This window comes from Opisthorchis viverrini (assembly GCF_000715545.1).
Source record: "Opisthorchis viverrini unplaced genomic scaffold opera_v5_1, whole genome shotgun sequence".
Classification (NCBI taxonomy): Eukaryota; Metazoa; Platyhelminthes; class Trematoda; order Opisthorchiida; family Opisthorchiidae; genus Opisthorchis; species Opisthorchis viverrini.
The window spans coordinates 7,113,653-7,125,364 of record NW_008751657.1 but is presented as its reverse complement, the minus strand read 5'-3'; the positions used below and the strand labels follow the sequence as shown (position 1 = coordinate 7,125,364).

Sequence of the window (11,712 nt, the reverse complement as noted above, 5' to 3'; positions counted from 1 at the left end):
AGGATCAGCAATATACCATGTTTGGTTGTCGGTCTCTACGCCGAGCTTGGTAGTTGGATTGCAAGCGTTTCATCACCAATCGAGGTGGCATCGTCAGTGCAGGGTTGAGTGGATTGACCCCACTCTTTCATCTTTCCTCTTCAACCTCGTTATGGATGTGAATATGGGACACTCACCTCCAGCCTTTAATGCCTGTGAGATTGGAATACTTCCAGTGCATCTGCTCACGGGCTTGCAATCCAACTGCCAAGCTCGGCGATCAGACCAACAACCAAACAGCGCACCCGAGCTACCTACATTCCACAACATTGCTAATACAGTGTTATCACTCAGACCCGGCTGTTAGTTTTTGAGAACCACAAAAATTATAACCATCTAGCTGTAATGCCATGTTGGTGCAAAGCTGTCCAGTCCTAGTCAGAAGCAGCCGAGGTGCTAGGGTAGGGTTCGAACCCCTGACCTTGTGATCAGTAGGTTTGCACCTTAACCATTCAGCCATTTGAAGAATAAATTTAGGGAAAAAACCTTTCACTCAGTTTTCAAAAAAATTTGTTGAAAACTTAGCCTGACCAAAAAGGTAACCTCAAGGTTTGCGTTGTTACTCCTGATTGATGTTTATTTGCTGCAGAACTGGTATGAAGCTGCTCGTGTTAAAATAAAATAAGCTTAACACATTCCTTTCAATTGTTTTAAATTCTGATTAGACAGCTGCAAAGCAGAGCCTTTTAATTCGCTCCAGATGGTTCTGGAATTCTCACGGTTTTCTCATGTAGCATATAGATTTATCAGTCGGAAAAATAATTTTAAAGCATGTTATAATACGGGCAATGCTCCAAGAAACACTTTTAGCCTAGTTAGCTACCAGATGAAAGCTTTTCAACTACTCTTTCTAGTGAATGAACATAGTGTTTTGCGAGCCAAAATAAAGTTAAAATAGATGAACATCATTACTCTTCTATTAGAACGGCATATTTATGGATAAAACTTGCTGATATACAGGCACACTGGTATAAAGTGTTCGGTGTATTGGCTGGTTATCTCCTTTTCTCCCACCATCGCCAGTCGTATACCATACACGAGTTTGCACCATCAACCGGGTTGAATGGAAGACATTCACCAACTTACCACGACTAGAATCACTGGAGATAGAGAGATTTCTTCCGTGACCGTTGCTGGTAAACTATGACCGCAGCTGACGGCAACTTCGCGTTTAGGCTATCCAACGGCACAAGAAACAAACCGTTTGTTTCTCTCTAATGACGAGTTTGCATGAGATTCCCCATGGTTAAAGAAGCTAAGTACCCCAGAACTTTCGGAGTCAACATTAAGAGTACTATGAGGGTGTATCACGACACCAGTATGCTCTTCTAGTGAAAACCCATGTGGTTCACAACTTCTTGAACAAGGTACTCTGCTTGGGGTCTCCTCAAGAGTTACAACAAACAAACTGCATATGGATTTGAAAGAAGAAGAATGGTTATGGATTAAAACAATGTTTCCATCACTCGTCGCCTGACATTAGAACGGAATAAAACTTGGATGAAAAAAGCCCCAGTTGTCCATTATCTCCAATAAAATCATGGTGGGTATAATGTTGCCCAACACTATTCAGCTTATATCACTCAATCCTACTACCTATCTGATAAACTAATCTACAGTAAACACAGTATCACATATTATACTCGCATTTCTTTTTATGGGTAAGAGAGTACTGAATTATTCTAGCCAGATAATTGTCATGGTAGTGTCAGCGGAGTCTTGTTTCCATTATGCTATGCGAAAAACGTCGTTCTGGTGCCGATTCGTCTGATGTCGGATCTGATATGAGCTAATGACTGCTCATTTACCGAAAAGCACCTCACCTCAGGCCCATTGTTGTTCACAGTTAATTCTACTGACATTAATTGACCGGGGTAGAAGTAGTACAGAGTGGCATTCATTGCGCATTCATTGAACAAAATAATTCATGAGTGTGCACTTGAGTGAGCTATGCCTGTTTTTCAATGATCAACTATCTGTTGACGATTGTTTAAACAGAAATATATTAAACTGGATCGTCTAGAGTCATTGTGCAAAATTCCAGGAAACGAGTGGTCATTCTTTTATCACAAAAGGGAAAACAGACTCTCTAAAGAAATGGGCCTAAGCGCTTAGAAGTATCTGCATTAAAAACACATGCTAAAGACTTTGAAGTGGTTCTTCGGAAGAAGTCCTTTCATCTTACTCGTGATGACCTTCTGTGCGATACCACTTAGAGAAAACAACTAATTTGCTTTACACCTCCCCAGCTGGTGAATGGCATGCTGTTCAAGTTACTTAGAACCTTCAGTGGAATTGTTGGTACTGCGCCCGACCATGTGAATTTACAAACGGGACTATTGGCAGGCAGCTCGAGGCCATCTCAGTTTACGATTAAATTGAATCATGCTGGGATCAGTTACTGAGAGTACGGTTCATTTTGCTGCTAACATCCATCCTGTCTTACTTAGTTGAACGTGCCAAATACGGTTCACAAGAGGCTGATGAGGTTTCGAAATCCCCGATGGTAAAATTGAAAAGTGCCTCAAGGAAGAAAGACTGCTCGGAAGAATTGCACGCGGACATCTATGTAGCGCCACCCACAAGTTCACTTGTGAATTGGACCGGTCTCGGTTTGAAACAAAGTTATTCCACCTGTTCGTTATTTCCTATTAGAAAAATCTATCTCATCTGTCCCGCTTCAGTTGTCCTTTATATTCCGTCAACCATTTTCTTGGTGGTGTTCAGAACACATTTTCGGACTACACAAATCTGATCTCCTAGTTTACCGCGTTTCGGCACTTCACCAACACATTGACCTGATTTGCACGGGAATAACTGTGAATAACTCTCGAACTGATCGTAAGCATGTTATATGAAAACTGTGATGGGTGAATTTTTCTCAGCTGTCTAATGCGATGTTGCGTTACTTTCCAGAACCTCAATGAACGGCCACGATATTGTCTTCTGTGTCACGCAGGGCAGAAGGGAAACTTAGGGTTGCAGTTAATTAATTCCGAAGAGAGAAAGTGCTGACTGGCCAGAGATTTTTTGGCCCAAAACCTGCCAGGCAAAATACCGATAAGGACGCAATCATAAATGTATTATGGGGAATATTCCATCAAAGTTAGAAACAAAAGTTTGTTGCTGAAAAAACATTACCACATTTTTTCAGCCAAACTGCAAGGAGTAAACGAGATTACTTTTGAAGTCAAGAGGAAATGACATGCAAATCATCCGAACAAAGGACATCAATTTTGGCGGGCTCTCTAATTTTGTTTATGATAACCAAAGGATTAAATCTTTAGCGTACTGACTACAAAGTTCTTCATACTGTACTTGTCTGGGGGCTCACAGAGCTGGCAGCGTTCATGGCGTAAGGAGATTCCTTCCAATTTCATTAGTTGCTGCTTTCTCCACAGAGTTTTTTCGAAACTTCTGAAGGTCATTCAAGGGTCTTGTCTACGTCATTTAGTTTACCTACTCAGTAAAATTTCTATCACTTGGAGGTTATTTCGACTAGTGGAGGCCGACGTAACACCTGCCATATATATTCTGGAACTAGAAAGTTCGACAAAGTATTGGAAAACGGATATTTGAAAGAAGTTGTGTAGATATGACGCATGCAGATAAAGCCTTTATGGTGTTGTTAGAAATGGGGCATTTTTTCGAAGTGCTCATCAAGTAGACACAGGTTAATAATTCAGTTTCCAACTGGTCGGTTATGAGCAGAGAGGTTATATCGGTAAGACGAGCATCTTTTATTTCAACTGACATCTGTATGGGTAGTTTGGAAAGACTGATCACTTCCAATATCTCAATCTATTTAATTTGCCTCAGTGATAAGACTGAGGAAAGCATATAATCTGGAGGGAATTGCCCGCTTATAGGGATTGCTTCTATAGCAACCAAATTTTGAAATGATGGAAAGTTGTAACGGATAATTTTTTAGTCATTTTTTCACATGTTCGGCAAAGTCTTTGCGTTTCATGTCAAAGCTTGTAAATGTAGCTTCCGCCTTTTTCTGCCAGTCGGCGGAACATTTAGTGCAGTGACGTTCCCCGACTGTGGGGTCTATTAAATTAAATCACTACTCGAAATCAAAATTCGGCGTTTGTCGCATTTTGTGAGCAGGACGGATAGCCATAAATTCAGTCGATTTTTTGAAAGCATGTAATTTGTGTTCTGGTGGGGGTGTTATTTATGGGTGTACTCTTTTAGGGGCAAAATTTTGCTGTAATAAACTCTTCCACGGTCGACACTGAGGTAATTATATGCGTGTGGGTTTCATCATTTCTATGAATAATAATCTGTCTGCTGGGGTAAGTTTCAGATAAACGAAAAGCTTTGCAGCTATTCAAAGTGCGCAGAACACTAGAAGCCACTGGTTTGCTGTTTGAGTTAAGTTGGGTATTCATACGGAATTGCTAGGTACATCTTGCTAAGTAAAGTCACTCTATGCTGAGAAGCCATGAAGCCATTTCATTTCTTTTGGGGATAATCAGCAGTGCAGTTCCCGCACAACTGCATGGAGTTTCGAGCTTTCGAACTTCAAACTGGTAGTTTAAACATAACCGCTCGGCAATGAGCAGCTGATCACCAGTGTGACCAGCCTACACTTAGCCGACAGATTCACTCAACGTTCGGTCACAACACTCCCATCACGTGGACGCATGTTGATTGGCTTTTTGAGTGACGAGTTCTTAGGTGGAATTCTCACACGTCTTGTGTGTTTATTCTTCCTCTGAGCTACTTATGGACTGTTGGCTGTGTGGAGAGGTTTCGTCCTGTAAATAAATTCAGTCTGTACTGACAGGCCGAGAAGTAGTGTGAACTAATGACAGAACTACTTCACTCGCATAAAGGAGGATTAATCAGTCTCTGCATAACTTTCAGTGCTACTTGAAGGATTCCCCGTCTCCTGCTCCATAATTCTCCTAGCTATATTCTGCTGGCACCTAAAATTCACCGTGCCCTAATGAAGGGCCTGACGGGCCTAATTGTCTGGCTTCTTAAGAAGGCAACAATACCCCTATAATTCCACTTCATGTATCCTCTTTCCCACATCAGTTTTTCATCCTCATGCATTTACTTCACATGCACTCGGTCTGTTACTAACCCCCATGGTCCCCTAGTGACATCGAGATTATTAAGGCAATTTGGTCAGTTAATTAAGACCGTTTTTTCATCAAGCGTTTAATCACCCAGTCTGCTTGCTTGAGAACATGACAAGTCCGCGGGTTGCGTTGTCAATTTCGTGCAATTTCGTGCGTCATTGACCGTGAGTTTTTGCCAATTCATTCTTTTTCAATCATACAGTAATATACCAGTTTATGGATTCTACCTTTTTGTCAGGCGAAAACGGATATTTTACGAAGCTGTGCATTTAATTTTGATTAGGTGATGGTAGAAGTTTGTTGCGCTGAACTCGCTTGAACCAGTTATGAGATTTTTGTAGCAGAAAATGCGTTGCACCGGTAATCGCTTTCAAAGTCACTTATCTGCACTACTTACTTCGGTAGGTAAACAATGCGGAACAATGTACCACTCACAACCTGTCGTAGCAAACGAACAGAATCTGTTATATGAGTGTGTTAGACTACTTCATTTCATGGAAAAGGCTTTAAGGTCTAATCGGAAGTACTGCAATCAAAACAGCTCATCTGAAAAGACCCTGACCTGTCTAAACACAATCAAAAACTTTCAAATGTTGGCGCAATAATTTACTGATTTTATGGAACCAAAGTGGACATTTTACTACGGCGACTGCGGTACACCTGTTGATCTGATTTTTTTGGTTTCAGTTGGTTACTTAAATGAAGCGATAGTAGTATGATATAAAACGAAAAGTGGAACGTGGTTTCGTCTGTCAGGTTCCTTCGGGAGTGAGCGAAAAACGGCTCAAGTTCAGCTTAAGATCTTTGGCGACGTTTTTGCTTCAGATGAACTTATAGCCAGCATATGCTGTAACTTTGAAAGAAACTTGAATGACTTACCTAGCCCATGCTCTGGTCACCTAACACCTCAGATTTCCTGAGTGGAGACAAATGCTAGAATGATTTTGATCGTGGTGGTTTTAAACTAATCTATGGACATGTGTAATGGAGGCTATGGTATATATTAGCGAATTTCCTACAAATTAACATAGTTTGTTAGGTGTTCAATAAACCTCGTACTAAAGTAGAAACATCTAAGTTTCAACCAACTTTCCAATAGTATTTTCGTTAGCTTTAGAATATTAGTTCTAAAAATGCTTTCGACAGTAAAAGCGTCGTTGTAACGTATGGGGTGAATCTTGTTTAGCACATGAGGTTACAGAATATTGTGAACGATAAATTCGGCTGAATTACTTACTCCCGCCATCGTATTTATGAAATAAGTGTCTGTATATAGATGACTCCAGTTTAATGTTCAGGTGTGAATTTGGACCGCTTTAAATTTGAAGAGCGTGCCTGATTAATAAACCTCACGGACGGCAGAATCTGTGGCATTTTGTTTGGAGTTTCCATCGATTTTATGGTCACCAGAAACTCATATTTCATTTAAAGTTACCCTTCAGTCTTTATGGGTAGTTAAGCGGGCGTATGAAGCAACTAGGCCTCAGTTGTTATTCACCTATCCTTTTTAACTATACAAGCAATGTGATACCCCGTTATTTCGCCCTCAGTCTAAAATGTATTCGCATCTGACTTCATGTAAGGATTGGTATTATTACTTTTGCGTCAACTGGTTCATCACAAAAGAATCGTATTTGGTGTGTGGGTGAATGTTTTGGGATGTCCATCAACTTGAGTTGTACATTGAAAATACAGACATCACAAGTTTACATTAGGACTGAGAATACATCTTGTTTACATGACACAGTGACTGTGTCCAATGATAAAACGTCCCATTTGATTTTATCGATCCACTTCTGAATTGCATACATCGTGTTTTTTTCCACTCATTACATGCCCACTAATATTTTATAAAAACGGTTGTTGAACTTTAAGGCGTGTTTTGGCATTTTATTTGCCATATTCAACCAGCTTGATTCATTTTACAGTGCAAAGTATGTTTGGTGTTTAAAAATTGCAAAAAGGGTGGGACATGTGGTGCTGAATTACCAGCGTTTTTGAAAACTTCCGGTCACACCTCTTTCACTAGACCTAACCGAAAAACCCCGGGCTTGAGGCCATGGCTCAAAACACAACCGTGTACCACCATATGCCATAACATGTGGAAACAACAACAGGTAAACATTTGGAAACCAGAAAAACAGACGTGCAAATGCACCACAAGCAACAAAATTTTATTTTTGTCAAACGGTGTGCAACAGTCACTTTTTCGAGTCTTCACATCACTGGAATTGCTTGGAAAATGTTTTTTAAGCTATCTTTGGAATGATTTTTAAGTTGCTACATACCAGTAAGCAGGATTTTAAGTTTAGGAACGCATTTTACTCACTCAAATGCACTTCAGAGCGGTAGTGTTTTCTTGAGCCCATTGAACTGCAAAAATCTGTATTAAGTGTTGTTTATGGAGCGTTTTTGAAAACTTCCGGTCACACCTCTTTCACTAGACCTAACCGAAAAACCCCGGGCTTGAGGCCATGGCTCAAAACACAACCGTGTACCACCATATGCCATAACATGTGGAAACAACAACAGGTAAACATTTGGAAACCAGAAAAACAGACGTGCAAATGCACCACAAGCAACAAAATTTTATTTTTGTCAAACGGTGTGCAACAGTCACTTTTTCGAGTCTTCACATCACTGGAATTGCTAGAAAAATGTTTTTTAAGCTATCTTTGGAATGATTTTTAAGTTGCTACATACCAGTAAGCAGGATTTTAATTTTAGGAACGCATTTTACTCACTCAAATGCACTTCAGAGCGGTAGTGTTTTCTTGAGCCCATTGAACTGCAAAAATCTATATTAAGTGTGGTTTATGGCACTTGAAGACCACATTTATCCTGTGAAACATCGACTGTTTGAGCTGGAATGCGATAATCTGTGTCCGTGCTTTTGTGACTGTCCTTCATAAGGATGCAGGCAATGCACCACTTTGCACTACCTTCTGATAGAACACTGTCTGCTGAGTGACAGCTTAGCATATGAAGTACTGTGTTCACTATGCAGACTACTCTTCCTGCTTCTTTTCCGTTTTGCGTGAATGACAGCTGAGCGGAGGATGGAAAGTGATATGTGCTCTGAACTCAACTTGCTGATCCTGGCAGGTCAAATCGCGATTACGTATAAACTAAAATCGGCCAATAATTGGATTGTTTGTCAGTGTTCACTTGTAACCTGAGTTTTGTTCTTGTCCAACTATACACATATTAGTAGACAACGATCCAACATTCTCATTGGAATTCTTTACTTGCAAAAAACTGACTCATTAAAGCTGCTGGACAACCCACCAACGATCTCGGACGTTTTGCGCTAAGCAGTTAAGTCTACCGTTTGTACCAACACCGTATTGGGTTCGGTTGGGATAAACACTCATATAAAACACTCACTTGTTTTAACGGGAGACTTTTTGAAACATATGCGGTTGATAAATTTCATAAAAGGTATAGTGGTGCCCTGAAGGAGCACCACTCATGAGGCTGTTAGAAACTTTTCGACAACCCACGGCCAATTCACCCCTCCTGGTTATCATCGGATGGGCGCAATCCTCGAATTTCCGTCAACCGTATGCTCTGCTTGAACTCATTTCGATGAATATACTCTTTTCACACTAATTAGTCTCAACCGATTTAGCTTAATCTCTCATCACAACCAAATTCGTATTCAACTGCATGTATTTCACGAGATATTGATACTAATTTCGATCTTGGTCCATTAAGAAGGTCTGGCCTCAGATGAGATTCATTTGATACTACGGTCTCCTAGTTATATTCCATTTGGAGCGTCATAACTCTACACAAACTAAGCTGCATGGTAAACGCCGGAAACTGTTGTGCCAGGGGAAGTGTACAGCGACACACAAAATTTACCGGGATCGCCCTCTACAGCAATCAAATCCCTTTTAACAAACCAGATTCACACACTTAGCAGATTTAAACTAAGAAGCTGCTTGATGAGTGGCAAATTTCTGGCTTTTGTAGCGGTATTCCCGCTTAGTCGCATGTTTATAAATTTATGGGCCAAAACGACATTCCGGCTCCGGCAAACTGACCGTTTGTTCTGGTATTGTTTTGCCGAACGGGGATTTCACACCATAAATGAAAACAGATGGGACATGAAATTTGTCTTTGAAATGTGCTTCGGAGTCAGGGATACAACAAACGGCCTGGACTTTTCGGTTAGTAAAACCAACGATTTCCTTCCATTTGCGGCTAAGCTGCAGACAGAAACAATTTTGGGAGAGTACCAGGTTTTCGTTATGAAACAGGAAAGACAAAACCACGGCTTACTTACCACGCTGAACATGTAACTCGATCTTCATGTCGCAAGCTTAAAGATCGATATTCTAATCAAACAGTAGTAGAGAGCAAACATAAGCCCATCGTGTGGATCACAACAAAAGAAAAAGGATCACGTTAGTGGCACTTTGTTTTCTTTAAATTCCTTTTTCCTGAGTGAAATATCTTATTTAATAAGTGTCAGATGCTAAAGACAATGAAGCACTATACACGGTGACACTATACGTTTAAATTTCTGGCAAGCAAAAGGAGTAACCTTTTAATGTCTAAATCGCAAAACTTGAACCCCAGACAGTACATTCTTAAGAGCTTCTTTAGAAGACTGTTTTCATCATGAGGAAAGGCTTTATTTTAAAACCTATAAAACGGAACATTTCCAAACCGGTTTATTTGCCCCGGTCTTCTGAATAAAAAGTACCCCAATGTTGGAGTTTATCACTGGAAGCACGAAAACGTCAGCTTGTTGTTGCGTGTCTGTTTACCATGCTTTAGGGCTGCAAGCTATCGACTAACTTTAGCTCGGACGAATCGCTAATTCTGTCACCGAGTGAGTCATTATGCATTTTTTGATGCTTCACCCACCTCTACCTACTTCGCCATTTCAGCATGACCCTCGCAGCCGACTACGTTGCGACTTGTCGAAATCATCAGTGATTTTCCACGCATTCCAACGGACTGCGCGATTATGCTAATGTATCCGACGAATTGTTACTTTCCACCCTTTTAGGCAAACCTGTTATTTGGACAGGTACTACCGGACCACTTCATGGTTAGACGGTGTGACAAAATGAAGTTAGGCGTTTATCTTGTTTTACAAATGCCGTCGTAAATCTGTCACCTTTTCAGTTTTATTCCAACTACTGCTTGAAAATTCAATCACACAGCAGACCTAGTCGACAGCGGGGCGACTGCATTCATCAAAAAAGAGGTGCGGACCTGAGAATCAACGTTTATTCGTAGTCTCCAGATTTTTCACCAGAAGCAGTGCTCGGTTGACAATAAAATAGTGCCTGTATATTTTGGGATTGAGAGAGATTTTTCAGTCTTTATTGAATTCGAGGAATGACACCGAAAGTGCAAAATCTGACTTGGGGTCTTTGGACACAGTAATGGCCTCATCCACTCCATAGTTAGTCGGTGACAGCTAGGAACATTCATTGTTTCAACAGGTGAACGGTGGAAGTAGCGCCGTTTATATGTTTTATATTTTATATTTAAATATATATATGAATGAGTTCGCGGAGAGGGTGAAACTTTGAAAGAAAACTTGTCATCATACCGAGCTTCCTAACTAAAGATTTTGACGGCACCTCTTGAAAACTGATGAACCCCCGGGACTGCCAAGTATCCCTCAAATTCTAATCCTCATATTACCAGATAACCAACGTTACCGTTAGAAACTCGAATTCGTGACAGTTCGTTACTGATAAAATGTGTCTGTCTTCTTTTAGAATGAGTAGTAGGCAGAAGGACTACTAAGCACAAAACGTCTTTCCGGTATAAACGAAGACTAAAATGCAACCACCACTCTGATGGACTTAGCGGAAGAAAAGTGCTCCACAGTGGACAAAAAATTCTACACCTCTTAGTCAAAAATTTTGACTCAGAGGGTTGATTCTAAGGTTAGCTTGTAAGCAATACAAAGAATCTCGGGATTTTCGAATGCAGAGTCTGCTGCGTAGCACACCAGTACTGAACAGTGTTTTTTTTTCAAAGACAGTTGATCCTATCCAAATGCATTGGGTGGGGCATCTTATCAAGTATCGTCTGAAGAGGATCCACAAGGGTACTCGTACGCCTCGGACGACTACTAGAAATCTGAAAGAATGTTATCGGAAACTGAAAAAAACCTGACACTTTGTCCGATAAAGTATTTGTTTCTGGGCAGACAAATAATACAGAACAACGGGTAGTGCGGTGATGTGTGTAGAGTTTGATAATATACTCAGGATCATTTAAGGAAGGAGTTCGTCTTTTAAGTAACTCCGTATTTGAGTTTTCTGGACCATTGTGTCAACATGTTCACGCCGTCATTTGAGAGATAACTTGCACAGTTAATACAACTGGCTTGAGATGCTGAACAGCTGATAACAGCTGGGTTCATAGTGGGTGAAACGGTAGTCCTCAATGTGAAAAAACCGAATGAATTTAGGTAACCTGGCTCTGAGGCATGATCTTGTGTTGACTGTCATTTGGCTTTAATGACCAACGAAAATATCTGGACAGCCGATAGCCACCGATATCAATGCTGTTTGAGTACTTTGTTCATATATATATATAT

At 40.6% G+C, this 11,712-nt stretch overlaps 1 protein-coding gene across 1 annotated transcript in view; it reads left to right on the top strand.

The window, feature by feature from the left end:
• Positions 1-11,712, top strand: part of T265_00118 (hypothetical protein) — a gene marked incomplete at both ends in the record, with an annotated part of 46,660 nt that overhangs the window by 12,404 nt on the left and 22,544 nt on the right. The window contains one exon of the mRNA XM_009163775.1: positions 2,490-2,663. Within this exon, the coding sequence (XP_009162039.1) occupies positions 2,490-2,663 (174 nt within the window). The remainder of the gene's footprint in view (positions 1-2,489; positions 2,664-11,712) is intronic.